Here is a 15,603-nt window from a genome sequence, read left to right on the forward strand (position 1 = left end):
CCGGGAATTCCTGCGAATGTGGCACAAGGAACTTACACTATAGAGCAAGAATCATCAACAAACCCATCCCTCCACTTTCTTGCTCCATCCTGGTCCATATGTCCACTTCAACTTGACTTGTACCGGGAAGCTTCCTTGCAAGCCGGCAGCAGGCTCGGATCACTATGGCATCGTTCCACATTCCTTCACTGACGACTAGGCTGCCCTTCCCGAGCGCAAGATCGTGCGTATACCACGCCTTCGCGTCTAGCAGCAAAAGGACCATAGCAACCTGGAGTCCACCTCGCCCGATTAGATTCGAATCAAGGCAGTACCGCCAACCTCAAGAAGGAATTATACATATACGCTTGAGCGTCCGATACATCTCATCCGGTATTCGCAAGCCTCACGACTTACCGCCAGATCAGAAAGCCTCTTATGATCGACTACGACCTATCGTAGATACTTTCGAAGCGCCCATAGACTGGGCAGTGGCTTATGGGAGTGGAGTGATGAAGCAAGCTCAGACCAAGCCCGGAGACGTGAGCTGTCGCTTTCTCATCTCCCTTGTTTGATACAAGAGATTTGCAGCTGACTTTAGTCTATCCTCATAACAGCCTCCTTCGTTGACGGATCTATTGCTATCCACCTCTTCTCCCGTCGAGTTCCACAGTATAAATCTTCGCCAAAACCCATCGCATTACCCTTTACACGCTCGTCTGATCGGAGCTAAGGGTGTAGCTCATATACAAGAGACGTGGGGTGCGGGTGTATGGTATGTCACCGATGTCAAGATCAACAATACTGTGCGTGTCCTCATTCCTCCCCTCTCTATTATCCCCGACCAAAGTAGGCGCGAAGCAGAAAGGGAAACGGCGAACAGCTAATGTTAATTTTCAATCATCTGCATTTGATCCTGATAGTCAGTGAAATACGGTGTCATATCAACTGCAGCCCTTATAGAAGACCTGACACAATGGAAGACATTCTACATCTCAGGACGACTACATAAACCCACTTTACCCCTTGTTTCCCCATCTTCCCCTCGAACTGAATCTGCATCTCCGTCTTCGTCTTCAACTTCGATGTCGTCCTCGGTATTAGGCGAAGCATTAGAAACGAATCGCAAATCAGCATTAGCCACGGCGCTCTTACTTTGTCCAGAACGATTCGAGGAAGACTATCTCTGGGAGAAAATCGCCGGACTGAGTTATTCAGGAGATCCGAGAATGTCGATTCCCGGCGGGGAGAATCCCGAGAAAGTCAGGAATATCGTCAGAGGTTCAGGAGCGAGAGAGGGGTTCAGAGAGATGTATGGGTCATACCTCCCTCAGAGAGGTGTGATGTGGGCAGGACCAGATGCCACGGAGAAGAGCGGATGGCATTGGCAAGATGGGTGGAAAGGTGATGGCGAGGCCTTATTGTATGTAAGTCAGGACTTCACATCCTCGTGCTCGGTGATGAAATGATTAGATGATTGGATGATTGGCTGCAGAGAGCGGAGCGGGGCTGATGGATACGTCGATCATGCCGGTCACATCACAATGCAGCAACCCACCTCAGCAGCATACCAAGTCGAGCTATTTAAATCGCTACCTTCCAGATTACGACAGTCCGTCTTAGCTCATTATCTGAATGATGCGAGTCGTGAGCTCGATCAAGATAGCGAGAAAGCCGTTATCTCGAGTCGGATCCAAGACCCGCAGTTCAGGTCGACTATATCGGAAGGTATGTCATAGCCTACTGGGTCCCAGCACAATGAAACGAGACAAGATTACAAGGTTAGTGCTGATGCTGATGGTCTCCACAGAACTCAGGAAGATAATACACAAGCCCGCATTGCGACAATCGATCAAAGGGCTATTCACAGCTGGATTCACTAAGAGTTTTTGGTACGCTCTGGCCAAAATACGGAAATGGTTGAATGGAAGAGGGAAAAAATGATATCAACTTCAGCATTTAAGGAGATGTGAGAGCAGAAGTCTGAGCAGATCTTAATGACCGATACCCAGCATGATTTATACCTAAAATGCATATCTACTTATTACTTATATACAATAAATCCTGATCAATGGATACTTCCTTGACGTTCTTTCTCTCTATTGATCCCGCTGGGTTGTCACTTGAATTGACTTGACTTAGGGGATGCCTGTCCTTCTATGTTCAAGAGAGCGCGCTCAATGACGGGTATAAGATGGATTGATGGACCGACTGACTACGCCTTGAGGACTCGATCGAAAGTCTCGCCTTTGACTGTACCGCCCTTCATCGAGTTTTTCACGTTTTGGATGAACCCTTCTCGATTACGTCGGAGATCTTCTGCTGCTTCTGCTCGAGCGATCACACCATTGAGTTAGCTTACCATACCTTTGAGCGGCAGTATGATGCGTATAAAGCATATGACGATGGAATGTCAAGCTCGAAGCATGCGTACCTTTGTTAAGAGGATCATCGGGATTACTACGATAGATATCGGTAATCATATTAGCTACATTTCCTGTGCTTCCTTCTCGAGAGGAACGATCACAAGCAACAGCTCACGGCTCAAGGAATAGGTATTGGATACCGATCATCACCGACGAAAGGTTGAGAACGGGTTTCCAGTCCTCCCTCAAGATATTACTGCATCGTTTGACTGAGTCAGCATAGAGCTCCTGTCCTTGTGAAGTTCGGAATGGGTCCAAGCCTTGACCAATACTCACAGACAGACGTTTCCCTCCAGATCGAGATTCGGGTGATATATCTAAAATCGGAAAGGATAAGCATCAGCATAAGCCACTTTGATTTAAGTCCAACTTCGACATCCCAGACGAGAGTCCGAAAGAACATTACAATCACCTCACTTACCTTTTGGGTACATCGCACCTTTGGCGGCTCATGAGGATATCCACCACCAATAACAAAGGTGAATCTGAATACACCGCCTTTATAGATCCCCTCGTCGGGAGTTATGGTAAGAGTGAAGTTGAGGACGTCTGCTGGGTCCGGGAAATGGGTCGTCATGGTGGACGGTAATTCCAATTCGGTCAGATCTGTAGGATGTACGGGAAAAGTAGTCATTTGGGTAGTGGAGGAACGAGGTTAGCTGAGAAATCCCCATATTGACCAATATTGAGGATCTAGCAGGCATGCAACACAAAAAGCATCGCTTTGCTGATATTGTCGTTGAGGTACTGAATATGGTCTAGGAAGCGGGACCTTGAAGTAGAAGATGAGGGCGAGGAGACGCACCCTTCTGTACTCTCAACTGAGCAGCAGTCATCCGTGGTTTCTTCTTGTTCGCTGCTTCCTCATCTTTCTTAACTGACCAGAGCTGTGATGTACCAGGGATTGAGCGATTGCGAGCGTAGATATAGCAAGTGTTGAGCGAACAATCGTGTTTTATGAGCAAAGCATGCACAATTGAGTCGATATGGAAAAGGAGTAGTTGTACGATAAGATGGTTGAGTCAGCTTTCACCCGGGCGGCAAGCGAAGTTCAAGAAGAATTAACGTACCTTGATCATGATGAATAAGGCTTTGCTTCACTCTACTCTGTTCGGTGTATTGGAGTGACGGAAGGATACCTGCTTCTAATCCTGCCAATGGGATAGCCGTGGGTGATGTTGTATATTATCTATGCTATTGATGTCAAGTCGTAGGCTGGAAGAAGATCAGAGAGGAAAGATCGTGTTATCGAGTTATCCCTCGGGTAACTGAGAGGCATCTCAAAACGGCCTCAGCGGAGTGGAGGTTCGACAATCGGTCAACTTGACCCAGTCAAAAACCTCAATATCTATCATTCTGCTCCTGTTCATGATGCATAAGAATACAAGGTGACATTCTCAAGTCAGTCAACATGTCAGTCCATACCGAGAACGAAGCTGGTCCCTCGCGAGAAGGATGGCATACAACGTGAGTCCGACTTTGGGTCCAACGAGTCTTGTCAATTTCCTCTCAATTTCCTCCTAGCCAAACGCCCCATGTGTTTCTTACGTTTTGGAGCATACAATGCTGACTTGACTTGACTTGGCTTGACTTGACTTACTTGACCATGCACAGAACACTTCGGATCCCATTCTACACCCCGCAACACGCAGAAATAGCCAGACAAGCGCTCGAAGTGGACCGCGAACAAAATGGTACTTTCGTGCATCGTGAATTATCCACCGAGGGGGATGTACTCATAGCGTGAGTCGCTTGAATGGGGCAATCGAAAGACTACCTTCCCAAAACTCCCCTGGGCTGTGGTCTGCGATAACGACTGGGAATCATCGCTGTTGAGTAAATTATGCTGATGCCCCTCCTGGACATCATAGACATTACGAGACCACAACAGTCCGCTTATTGCGTCTATCAACCAATTCATTCTTATCATCCCTCGATCTGCTCGTGCGCACGATGTCCTCCTTCGCGCCTGATCCGAACGATAAGGAGATAACGGACGAAGAGCTGGAACGGATAAAAGAGCAGGCGAACATGTCGGCGGGAGGAAGTAAGGAAGGGATAGAGCTGAAAGGTGATGGGCGAGGAGCAGGAAGTGGGGAAGAAGTCAAGTCGGAGAGCTGACACAAGGCAAAGCACTGCACTTGAGTCGGACTGGGATCGCTACTGGGGCACTTCAGTCACATGCATCAACTGTAGAGACGAAGGAGACTCTTCATGCACATAGTCTCAGCATAATCTGGAGCAAACCATGGTCTTGTATAGCGAGGCAGAGCACCGGCGAGAATCGCATTCGACTGAGGTGATGGCTCGTATCATGCGTATGCATTCAGCATCATATCTATGATTATGTTGTCACACGAACATCAATCACGCTATGTATGGTTCCCCCTTAACTGAACAACTTGTTGACACTCATATTGCTCTCGGCATTCTTCTTCAACACCTTCGCAACAGCCATTTCGAAGTCTTCTTGTCCTACATACTGTCTTCGTTCTCTCAAGGCGTACATACCTGCGAATCACGGACGCAATCAGTGTGCTGCAGAAATCAGATTGTAATCCATGCAGAAATTGACTCACCCGCTTCAGTACATATACCTCTAACTTCGGCACCCGAACAATGACCCATCTTCTCGGCCAATGATCTGAAGTTGATTCCTCGTTGTAATGACATCTACCAGAGTGATTATACACCATCAGCTGCCCGCTTGCCCCGTGGATGAGATAGCTGCACCAAGAATCACCTTTCTTGAGTGAATCTTCAGGATCGTTATCCTCGCTTCCGGATTAGGCGGTGGGAATTCGATCTTTCGATCGATACGTCCCGGTCTCAACAACGCCGAATCCAAAATATCTATTCGGTTGGTCGCCATGATCACCTAAAGCCAGACCGTCAACATCAGCTTTTGAGCCAACTCTGGTGAATGCACAATGGTAAGCTGTATTAGCTAGACCTACTTTGATATTCTTGGTAGGCTCGAACCCATCAAGCTGATTCAAGAGCTCCATCATAGTTCTTTGCACTTCGGAATCTCCTCCGCCTCCGCCTTCTCCTCCTCGGGACGATCCAATACTATCGATCTCGTCCATGAAGATGATCGACGGCGCATGTTCTCTCGCCATAACGAACAACTCTCTGACCATCCTCGATCCCTCTCCGATATATTTCTGCACCAACTCCGATCCGGATACTCTGATAAATCGACAATCCGTATGATGCGCCACCGCTCTTGCCAAGAGTGTTTTACCTGTTCCGGGAGGACCGTAAAGTAATACACCCTTAGGTTGGGCTATACCGAGCGATTCGAATAGTTCTGGATGTTTCACGGGTAATTCGATGACCTCTTTGATCTCCTTGATCTGCTTATCTAGACCTCCAACCATCTCGTACGTCGAGTCAGGTACTTTCTCCACCATCATCAAGGAGACCAGAGGATCGATCTTGTTAGGTAAGATAGAATGAAGGAGGTATGAGTCGGCTCGAAGGGCAACTCGGATGTTGGGTGTTAACGATGAAAGCGGGATATCGGGTGAGAAATCGACAACTATGTAGACAGAGCAAAACGATACGTTCAGCTCAGCTCGGCTCAGCTGCTTTATAAACAATAATCATGGGCTGACTCATACGCACCATATTTGCCTTCAGGTTGTACTTTTACCAACACCTTCTTCTTGCCCATCACTTTCACCACCTCCCCAACATAACTTCCAGGTTCTTGAAGTACCTGTAATTCCTCCCGAAGCAAACGCACTGCGAGTCATGATTATCAGCTTTTATTCTGCATCGAGAATTGCCATAAAGCTGACCTCTTGTGTTCAGAGCATTTCGTTGAGCTTCCAGACGCCTGAGATTTTGGGTTTTCTTGGTTATATCTAATTCAGCAGCTTCGATCTTGTTTTGGTAATATGTCTGCCAAATCACATTGTCGGTTCAGCTCACGATCGAGAGGGATCGCACTGAGAAGCTAGAGGGCACCTGGACTCACCTTGATACTTCCTCCTGGGACCGACGAAGGGGTCTTGGGCATCTTCTGGGTAGCCACGGCCATCTTGAGGAAAGATTGAGGCTGAGTTGAGACCGGTAAGCGTGAGAGAAGGCGGAAGTCCGTGTGTTTTACTTCCTGTCGGTCTTCTGGGTCCTGAGAGTCTATATTGCTCCTGCTGGCGTGATGCTGTCTATCTAGGTATGTGAATTGCGTATCATCAATCGAATCGAGATGACTGACTGACTGACTGGATTGGAGGTTCAAATGCACTTATAGAAAGACGCGACAGCGCTCATCATGACGAAGTGGGTGAATCCACACTGATACCATACAACGGAATCAAATACCCCCCTACTATTAGTTATGTAGACTATTGCCACGTAAGGCATACAAACGCACAAATCCCTTAGCCAACCTTCAACCTTGCACCAGAGACAGTTTGACATGTATCAAGTATATAACCTAACACCTGACGGGCTTCGCAATGGATGACTTTCTGCATACTCCCCACTCAGCTTAGAAAGCATATGTGGACAATGCGTCGACGAAAGATTGTGTACCCTATATAACCTAAAATCATTCTGGAGTACGCATTGCATCGCGGCGCCGAAAACACGACTTTCTGATGTACATAAGGGACTCAGCTGACCGTTTTTCTCGCACCCACTGATCCTTCTCAAAATTGTATGATCAGATCTCAATACAGCGATATAACATGTCTGATAAGCCGATATTCTCGTTTGGTGGCGTTCAGCCCAAACTCCCTCTTTCTCAACCGGAGTCGAACAAGTCTCCCACAGTCACCGCCACTCGCCTTGGAAAAGCTCAAAATGGCGAGTCTACCAAGTAAGTCAGCGACCATGTCCTTATGCGTCGAATTTCGTTTGGAGATTTGACTTCATGCGAGATACAACAGGGCTACGCACTGATCTTGAGATGGGTTAGATCGATTGTTGGAGCCCTGGACTACAAGAACATCCCTAAAAGTCTCAAAGCGGCATGGACGAGGATGACACCTACCGAGGGCAGTCAAACGAACAGAGCAAACAGAGAGACGGAGTCAGCCCACGACACTGCGAGTAGTTTTTCCAACAACACAGAACATCGACCAGGTATCATCACGCAGCTTCTACATCAATGCGCCAATGCGGATGTCATCGAGAGTGCCAGCTTCAAGGGCACATCTCCGAGCACGCACGATGATACAGACGCAGAGGGAAGAACGACGCCTGTCGCCCCTTTGACTTCGTTACCCAAGCTATCTTCGCCTCATCCCCATGTGGGGTCTCGTTCGGACTCCCCCTCAAGTTCAGGACGTTCCTCAGTATCGACCCTGGTAACCTCAATTCCGGAAGATGCAAAAGACGGCGTCTCAACCCCGTCTTTGATCCGCTCGCGCTCCTCAAGTTCACTTGAAAACACAACTCCGGAACTGGTAACACCGCCTACGATACCAGACGAGCTACCTGGCATGCCGACACACGACGAGAACGACGAGAACGTTGAGCGGCCACCTCTGCCGATATACGACGAGAAAGAAGACATGCCTGCGCTGTTAGCTTGTCTGACGGTCGGGCTGAGCAAGACTGAAGACGATCTCGCGTTGTACCAAGCGATAGTGGAGAGCTATGCTGACTTCGATGATTTGGTGGTGCTGGTTGATAGCGATCGCAATCAGCGCGGAGTGAGATTAAAGGTTGTTGATGGAGTGAGAAAATGGGAAGCGTGGCGGGAGGTCTGAGAAGATCGACTGATGATGGAGAGAGGGGTGATGGCTATAGACTGATCGGCGGGAAACCATGAAATACCATTCTACGTGTCTATGATAATGTTTGGGAAACCGAACCGAAGAATCCATTGATAATCATGTTGACTTCTGAAAACGTATATGTATCAATCAAGCCTCGGGCATTTGACATATATATTGTTGTATGTATCTCTGAGAAACAGACTGAGTAAGTCATCCAAGCCAAACAACTCAACTGCCACAGACGGCTCTACAGTACTTTACTGTGCTATCCCATCGTATCACTGATCTTACACTCCTTTCTGCAATGATTCCGGACCTTCCACACACCTTGTCGAAGATCTCCTTTGTCGACGATCTGAACGGATGGACAATTCAAACAGGCTCTGAATTATCGCACAGCACTTGACTTTCAACGTCAGTTGAGATGGAGAGAGGTTGGATCACAACAGCCTAAATCTCATGATCTCATATACCACAAGCTCGGTCTCGGTTCGCACGCCTGAGACGGATGATCAGTTGCTCATTCAACTTTCCAAATTCATTGAACGCCGATCCACAGGTTACAATCACCTGATATGTCTTCATCCGACGCATCAAGCGAGTTGCCGCCACCGGATCAGAGGGTCACAGAATTACCGGACGATCCGCAGCCCAGATTCACAGATACTAGCACCTCAAGCCGGGGAGCTGCAAATCCTTATAAGGCTACCGTTGAAAATATAGAGGACGAATCGGAGACCCAAAACCCCTCAGACGGATCTAGTGGCAAGACAGGCTCGTCAGCAGATTCCGAAAGTTATCCTCCTCGAGGCAGGGCGAGTACTCGAGCAATGGATGATGAATTGTATGTCCACTAGTCCCCTTTCGCTCGCGATACAGACGGCATATGTCGCTCGCTGATGGGAGGCTGCAGTGAGCAGTATAAGGATAGGTCACAGACGCCGCCACGTCAATACAGACCGTACGATCAAAGAAACCAAACGCCTTTCCCACACGGCCGCGCCCCAGATAACAGGGAGTCCTCGAGCAACAGCACCGAAAACACTATGAGCGGTGCGAACCAATTTAGCGGAGATGAGAGTGACGGGTGGACATCAAATTCAGATGGGGTCTATACTCCGTCTAGCAGACGAAAGCTGAGGGGGAAGAGAAAGAAGGTTACTGAAGGTACGGGCTCCTCTGAGCTTGAGGATAACCTAAGCTGTCCAATGGCTTCCTATACGGTAATACCGAAAATCAAGAGAAGCTGACGTGCATCCCGTACAGGTTCCTCGACACCCTGGTACTTGCAAAGTATCGCTGAGCCAGCCGGACAGTCACACTCGCAGTACATATACCCACCCTCATGGCAGAACGCACCTCCAGGTTTCCCATATTCCGGATTTCCCACTGATCCCAGAACCGGGATGCCGTCACCGTGGAACAATCCTATTATTGGGACACCCTACAGTGTGATACCGCCCCTGGGCAGTTCTTACAGCGGCCCAGTAAGCACGATGCCATACAGTAATGGCTATGTTCCGTACAACCAGTCACTCCCGACAGCTGCGGACTTCGGTGGTCTCAGCGCCGAAGAGGCTGCCCGTAAGGTCGATCGAATGCGGATGGCATTGTAGGTCCCTCCTCTCTCATGCGTCCACTCGAGACTGCAGATTATGGCGAGTCCAACGAAGCTGAAATGTTGAGATATTCGATTTAGCGAAAGAGCGAAGGAGTCGGTCATATCCCGACTTCGACGTATGACTCAAGTCAAAAGAGCGAAAGAAGCTGTCGGACCAGAACAAGCTCCATGGCTCAAATCCTCCGCCCCTGGTCCCACCAACAGCTCAGTGTCGACAGCTTTATCACAGTTGAATCAGCTGGGCACAAGCTCCGCTTGGAACCCTTCCACGATGAACCCCAGTGTCAACGCAAGCTTTGTTGCCCCTTTCGATCGGAAAATACCTGTGGGAAATTCCGAGATCACCGTACCAGCAGGATGGACTCCCGAACAAGCTCTACGACATACTTTAGCTTCTCAAGGACTCAACACGCCTTTCTCGCAGGCCAGTCAGAATGCGAACAGTAACGTGACGGCGTGGCCGCGTCAGATCAGGGTGACTAATCCGGCTACGGGGCGGGCTGGGGTCGTGACTGTACCTGCTTTTACAAGCGTGGAGGATTACCTTAACAGTCGAAGCGGGACGCTAGGATCATTCTTTTGAGGCGTCCAATAATCTTACCTCCAGCTCGTGATACCGATCATCTGATCGAGAACATGGTAGTGCTCGTAGCGATATAGCTGTTATGCATTTCGTGTTATAATCGATGACCTGTGACATTGGTGACCTGCAATGCGCCACATCCACTGAACAAGCGAAAGTAACGTAATTTGCTTTGACTTCCCCGTCGGCTATGCGTAATCGACCAACTTGACGTGAGCAGCATGACGATCCAGCATGCATGAATAATCAATTTACATAACGATGCTTACGCGCATCGAAAGTGGCATTATCAATCATCGATAAGATTACAGGTATATGGATATATAAATATGAATGTCTGTGCGTCGAGCTGAGAGTAACTTCCATATGCGTGAACCCGCAATTCCCAGTCCAGTTCCACCAACAAATAGCCCTCCATCATACATCAATCAGCAGACCCACATTTGTCACCCGACATGTCCACTCAAACAGTTCTCATCACGGGGTTGAACGGCTTCACGGCGCCTCATATCGCAAACGAGTTCTTGACCAATGGATGGAAGGTGAGAGGAACGGTGCGATCGACCTCAAAGAAGGAATCTGTGCTTGATCTTCCCTACTACAAAAAATGGGCGGCAGATGGCAAGCTGGAAGTGGTCATCGTAGAGGATTTCGTCACTTCCGATTGGAGCGAAGCTCTAGCTGGTATCGATGCAGTGAGCTTCAGACTCTCGCCCAGACATCTACCCCACGATCAAGCAGGATGCTGATCAGCATGGCTTCAAGGTCGTGCTGGCTGCTTCCCCTTTCGATATGACTTTGTCCTCCTATGCAGAGTTCGCGCATCCTGCTATTCAAGGGACGACCAGGATCTTGGAAGCGGCCAGTAAGCTTGAAAGTGAGTCTGAATTATTCCCTCCTCCCCATGACGGCGATCCGTGCTGCTCGTTCGGGAGGCTCATGTAAAGATGACCCTGACGTCCATTTCATCGTTCTCGTTCAGCGATTAAAGCAGTCGCATATGTGTCGTCTACCACTGCGGTCCTTGATTTTTTCCAGCCTTTATCCTCATACGGAGGGGTAATCTACAGCGAGAAAGATTGGCTCCCTTGGACAGAGGAAGATGCGAAGAGCAAAGAGTAAGCTGCTCCCTCCTCAGATGGTCTATGAGGAGCCACTCAATGCTGATTCGCCGTGCACAGAGGTTTTGCCTCGCATCAATGGTATTGCATTTCCAAGAAATATGCCGAACTAGCTGCAAGAGAAACGAAGAAGAGGACTGGCGCCACATGGGCTTTGTCGACGTTTTGTCCACCTGGTACGAGCTTTACTATCTACAAACGAAGTTTGTCATCCTAATTCTGCATGTTTCACCATTACACAGGTATATACGGTCCGGTTCAGCAAATTAACAAGCTTGAAGATTTGAAGACCGGCTTCGGCTCCGATCTATCCACCACCCAGCTGTATGGTTTACTATGCGGTGGCGAAGATAAGCCCATTCCCCCTGACTACAACGTCCAATATGTCGATGTGAGTCGCCACAGTCGCCATCAACCTTGTACTTTACTTGTGTTGAGACATAAGTACCGATACTGATGCGGAAGAATGGCTAACCGTGGAACATACGCACAATCGCAGGTCCGAGATCTCGCTGCAGCGATCTACTCAGGAATCACCAGGAAAACCGAAGGAAGATACATCACAGCAGGAGACGAAATCACTCTCCAACGCTTTGTCAATATCGCTAGAAAGCTCAGACCTGATCTAGCTAAATTTATCGTCAAGGGCGATTCCAAAGCTCCGGAGGAGGTAGAAGAGGGAGCTTATAGGTATGATACTTCTGCTAGTCAGAACGAATTAGGTATCAAATGTAAGGAGTCTTTCGATAGGCTGTGTATTTAAATTCCCGGTGGAACTTTCGCTGATGCTGTCCTGTCTCATGTGGCAGATCGGAAGTTGGAAGATACCGTTCGAGATACCATGGCCAGGTTCGAGGAGCTTGGGGCTTACAAGAACAAGAGTGAGGTCTAACCACTCAACTCTCTCATGAAGAACGGTTCGGCAAAGTATGCAAATGGAGGGATTCATTACCGCAGCAGACTCCGCCGATTGTTAGCTGTTTCACCGTTCCGGCGCGAGACTGATTCATGTGCCGTACACAATTCCCGAGATATCACTGGCTCAAGGTCCTTTGTCCATGACCTCATTCCGTCTAACATGTTTGAAAGTTGAACCAATCTATGAGGAAGGAGTTCCGACATTGTCAGATTGATGTCGATCCTTTCATCGCATCTCCAATTTGACACATCCTTTCTGTCAACTACGTACACCCATGCGTTCCCCATCAAACACTCGAACAGCCGTGGACTAATTCAAGAACACCTTTGACTTGATTTTCACGCAGATACTGTAGTGCTCATTATTGATCGGTGAATAATCTGGATACCCTCTCATGTACAACACAGTACACATCAAAGTAAAGACTTCGGAACTACGTTAAGCTGGAAAGCAAGATCGACAGCTCAATCGCGCCGTACGACAACAGCTTGCCACGTTTGATCACTTCCATGAAAATTGTGGAAGATCAGTACATTAATTGAAAAACATCATGACCACGGCAGTCAGTAGCACTTTTGTCGAGGACATCTTCAGCAGAAGCACTCTTGCATCTCCGGATTTCGCTCTAGATTTACGTTTCGAACTCGACACCGATCTGCCAAGCTCCTTTCCCGAAAATTCAAGCTTAAAAACTGCTCCGGTATACAGCTCACAAATCTCCTATGGTCCCGTCCGACCTGATTCTGCTGCCGCTAGTATCTGCGATAGCGGCTACTCCTCCCAGGGCGATTTCTCGCGCCACGACTCGATAGGGACTCCCCTGAGCTCCGTTTTTGATCCAGATGATACACCTCCTGCCGCCTCCACGGGAAAATATGAGCCTTATCGACCCCAGCAAGATCAATTTTCCTCCCCAGACCAAGATTGGCAGACTCGCAGCGATGTAACACCTATCAAGCAATACGCGAGCTCTAGTCGTTACTCTGGTTCAGCTGCGTCGTCATTTGTTAGCCCAGAGGCGATCGATGATGCGTTTCACCATCAGTCAAATCCAGCAGAGTATAGCGGCCTTGTATCACCTCTGTATCAGAATCCCAGGCAAGGGACCCCCGGGACTCAAGTCAGCGGCATCGGGAGTCCAGCATCATCGACAGAACAGTTCCCGCCCTTCAACTTCAGCGAAAAGTCGGCTGGCACTACCATCACGAGTGCAGACTCGTTCCGTACACTCACAGTCCGATCCTCTCTGGACTCGATATCTTTGGCGTCGCCCACAAGAGCCAGCGAAGTGCCGTCAACATCGCCTGCCAGCTCGGCCTGCCCCATACGTCGTGGCGGAACTGCGACCAGATCTAGAGGGTGAGTCCGAGATTGTTGTGCTGATGAGGAAGTGCACATGGACCGGACTAACGCGTTGCGTGCTTGTGGCTATGGCGATATCACGTTGCATCAATGAACAGCAGGCGGTACAGCTCGCAAGTTTCTAAACAATCGCCAATAGGATTTCACGACGATGGCTCACAAGTCATCGATTCCACCGGAAAGGTCGTAGCGCATTATCAGCCTTGGTCAACTCACTCCGATGTTCTTTCTGTACTGGAGGAAGAAGTGAACGCGGGAACAGGCAAATTGCGGCATCTGAAAAGTGGTACTTCTCAATTATGGGCGAATGAGGGATGGAGTCGTTCCCAGAAATCCGAGCCCGAGAGTCTAGAGGTGGGAAACCGCAGACATTGAAGGGCAGTGGCATTAAAAGTCATGCAAGGCAGTGGTCCAGCGCGGTGCAGAGCAGTAGTCGTTCAGCAATGTTGGGCTTCATGTCCACTCGCGATACCATACATGAAGATGAAGAATTGAGTCAAGGTCGCTTGAATCAGGGATCGATTAATGATGAATTGAGCAGGATAGTATCTGGTGTTCATGAATTTTGGAAAAATAATAACAAGACAGGGATGGAACTATCTGACGGACCTCGTAAGTCTGGCTGCTTTGTGAGAGATCTACAGTAATCTGTTGGGCTGTCATGTCGCTGACGCCTTGACCTGGAATATAGGCCGGATGTACGCACCTTCTGGTCCCCTTCGCAGGGGATGACCTGTGCGGACCACTCCTCATGATGCAAGAAAGATTAACGGGTCCGGTACAGACCCATAAAATGTATCTCTAGTCTGCGAGATGATGATCGACTGATCTATATTATACATACTAGAATCATAAATCAAACGTCTAGTACAGTAGTTCATGCCCTCGTAACTCGCTGTACATGAGGTACTGGCGCTGCCGATGTTACACCTTCGATTTTATTCTTTCACTTCATCGGTTTTCCTACTGTAGAAATAAGAAGGCCTTCGCACGATAAAGAGGTATTCATGGAGATGCGCCATTCCTGAACAATATCCTTTGCACTCGGCTGCATACATGTAAGAATGACTGAAGTCCGTGAAGGCAGAGGAGCTCCGATGGTGATGTATGACATCAGAGGATAAAGGAGTCGCTACAAAGCTCATCATCCGACGTCACCCAAAATGACTGCTAATTCAGGGGCCGCTTAGCACTCGACCTCCGGCTTGATTATACAGTACACTCAGGCTCGGACATGACAATGGTCCGCACATTGTTCCTTGTCAAGGCGTCTGTCATTCAACAGTTATCTTGACCAACTGCTTCCATATTCTCATTCCAGTCCAGTTGAAATAGCTGAAATACAATAACCGGTTCTAAAATGGCATCTGATCCCTCAAAGACGCAGACATCGACAAATAGTCAAACCACTCAATCTCAAGATCAAGATCAATCCCGGAGCTCTGACCCGTCATCCTCTGCATCTCGCACTACATCAACTCGACTTCAAGACATGGTCGATGAATACCTCTCAGGAAGCTACAGCGACGAGGATGATCCCTTGAGCGATGATGACACCAGCCAACGTATCCGAGACGACCTCAATACGAATCATGCGCAGCAAATGACTGGTTCATCCTTCGACCCGGAACCGGAGATAGGGCGCGAAAGGATCGAGCAAAGGAGAAAAAGTGAGAATTCTAAGTTCTGCTCAAATGGGGCCAAAAGCATACAGACACTGACCAGTATCCCGGAAGAGGAGGATGGAATCGATACGATGTTTTCGAGAAAGTGATTGAGAAGTGGCAGGGTTCTCAGCAAACAAATCATATGCCAAAATACATACAGTACATGCACATGCAAAAAACATACAAATAC

The 15,603-nt window shown here is 48.5% G+C and overlaps 9 protein-coding genes across 9 annotated transcripts; 7 read left to right on the forward strand and 2 right to left on the reverse strand.

Moving 5' to 3' along the window:
• Positions 1–164: 164 nt before the first annotated feature.
• Positions 165–1,923, forward strand: I303_102072 (uncharacterized protein; the record flags this gene model as incomplete). The annotated part of the gene is made up of 5 exons (XM_018405140.1): positions 165–521; positions 597–785; positions 903–1,406; positions 1,530–1,707; positions 1,790–1,923. The coding sequence occupies 5 exons, from the start codon at positions 165–167 to the stop codon at positions 1,921–1,923; spliced, it is 1,362 nt and encodes a 453-aa protein (XP_018265421.1).
• A 271-nt stretch (positions 1,924–2,194) lies between these two features.
• Positions 2,195–3,484, reverse strand: I303_102073 (uncharacterized protein; the record flags this gene model as incomplete). Its single annotated transcript, XM_018405139.2, has 7 exons — positions 2,195–2,307; positions 2,414–2,439; positions 2,521–2,601; positions 2,682–2,722; positions 2,827–3,011; positions 3,211–3,292; positions 3,476–3,484. The coding sequence occupies 7 exons, from the start codon at positions 3,482–3,484 to the stop codon at positions 2,195–2,197; spliced, it is 537 nt and encodes a 178-aa protein (XP_018265420.2).
• A 332-nt stretch (positions 3,485–3,816) lies between these two features.
• On the forward strand, positions 3,817–4,526 carry I303_102074 (uncharacterized protein; the record flags this gene model as incomplete). The annotated part of the gene is made up of 3 exons (XM_018405138.1): positions 3,817–3,872; positions 4,020–4,148; positions 4,277–4,526. The coding sequence occupies 3 exons, from the start codon at positions 3,817–3,819 to the stop codon at positions 4,524–4,526; spliced, it is 435 nt and encodes a 144-aa protein (XP_018265419.1).
• Positions 4,527–4,794: 268 nt separating this feature from the next.
• I303_102075 (26S protease regulatory subunit 8) lies at positions 4,795–6,453 on the reverse strand (the record flags this gene model as incomplete). The annotated part of the gene is made up of 7 exons (XM_018405137.1): positions 4,795–4,916; positions 4,985–5,078; positions 5,149–5,283; positions 5,363–5,949; positions 6,036–6,155; positions 6,212–6,314; positions 6,391–6,453. The coding sequence occupies 7 exons, from the start codon at positions 6,451–6,453 to the stop codon at positions 4,795–4,797; spliced, it is 1,224 nt and encodes a 407-aa protein (XP_018265418.1).
• Positions 6,454–7,105: 652 nt separating this feature from the next.
• On the forward strand, positions 7,106–8,131 carry I303_102076 (uncharacterized protein; the record flags this gene model as incomplete). The annotated part of the gene is made up of 2 exons (XM_018405136.1): positions 7,106–7,236; positions 7,336–8,131. 2 exons carry the CDS (start codon positions 7,106–7,108, stop codon positions 8,129–8,131), a joined length of 927 nt encoding a protein of 308 aa, XP_018265417.1.
• A 584-nt stretch (positions 8,132–8,715) lies between these two features.
• Positions 8,716–10,344, forward strand: I303_102077 (uncharacterized protein; the record flags this gene model as incomplete). The annotated part of the gene is made up of 4 exons (XM_018405135.1): positions 8,716–8,984; positions 9,054–9,307; positions 9,407–9,752; positions 9,840–10,344. 4 exons carry the CDS (start codon positions 8,716–8,718, stop codon positions 10,342–10,344), a joined length of 1,374 nt encoding a protein of 457 aa, XP_018265416.1.
• Positions 10,345–10,799: 455 nt separating this feature from the next.
• Positions 10,800–12,357, forward strand: I303_102078 (uncharacterized protein; the record flags this gene model as incomplete). The annotated part of the gene is made up of 7 exons (XM_018405134.2): positions 10,800–11,039; positions 11,110–11,221; positions 11,327–11,462; positions 11,526–11,641; positions 11,708–11,856; positions 11,965–12,196; positions 12,275–12,357. 7 exons carry the CDS (start codon positions 10,800–10,802, stop codon positions 12,355–12,357), a joined length of 1,068 nt encoding a protein of 355 aa, XP_018265415.2.
• Positions 12,358–12,934: 577 nt separating this feature from the next.
• Positions 12,935–14,121, forward strand: I303_102079 (uncharacterized protein; the record flags this gene model as incomplete). Its single annotated transcript, XM_018405133.1, has 2 exons — positions 12,935–13,743; positions 13,845–14,121. 2 exons carry the CDS (start codon positions 12,935–12,937, stop codon positions 14,119–14,121), a joined length of 1,086 nt encoding a protein of 361 aa, XP_018265414.1.
• Positions 14,122–15,106: 985 nt separating this feature from the next.
• On the forward strand, positions 15,107–15,520 carry I303_102080 (uncharacterized protein; the record flags this gene model as incomplete). The annotated part of the gene is made up of 1 exon (XM_018405132.1): positions 15,107–15,520. The coding sequence occupies one exon, from the start codon at positions 15,107–15,109 to the stop codon at positions 15,518–15,520; it is 414 nt and encodes a 137-aa protein (XP_018265413.1).
• Positions 15,521–15,603: the final 83 nt, after the last annotated feature.

The sequence above is a fragment of the Kwoniella dejecticola genome, chromosome 2, assembly GCF_000512565.2.
Source record: "Kwoniella dejecticola CBS 10117 chromosome 2, complete sequence".
NCBI classification, from domain to species: Eukaryota; Fungi; Basidiomycota; class Tremellomycetes; order Tremellales; family Cryptococcaceae; genus Kwoniella; species Kwoniella dejecticola.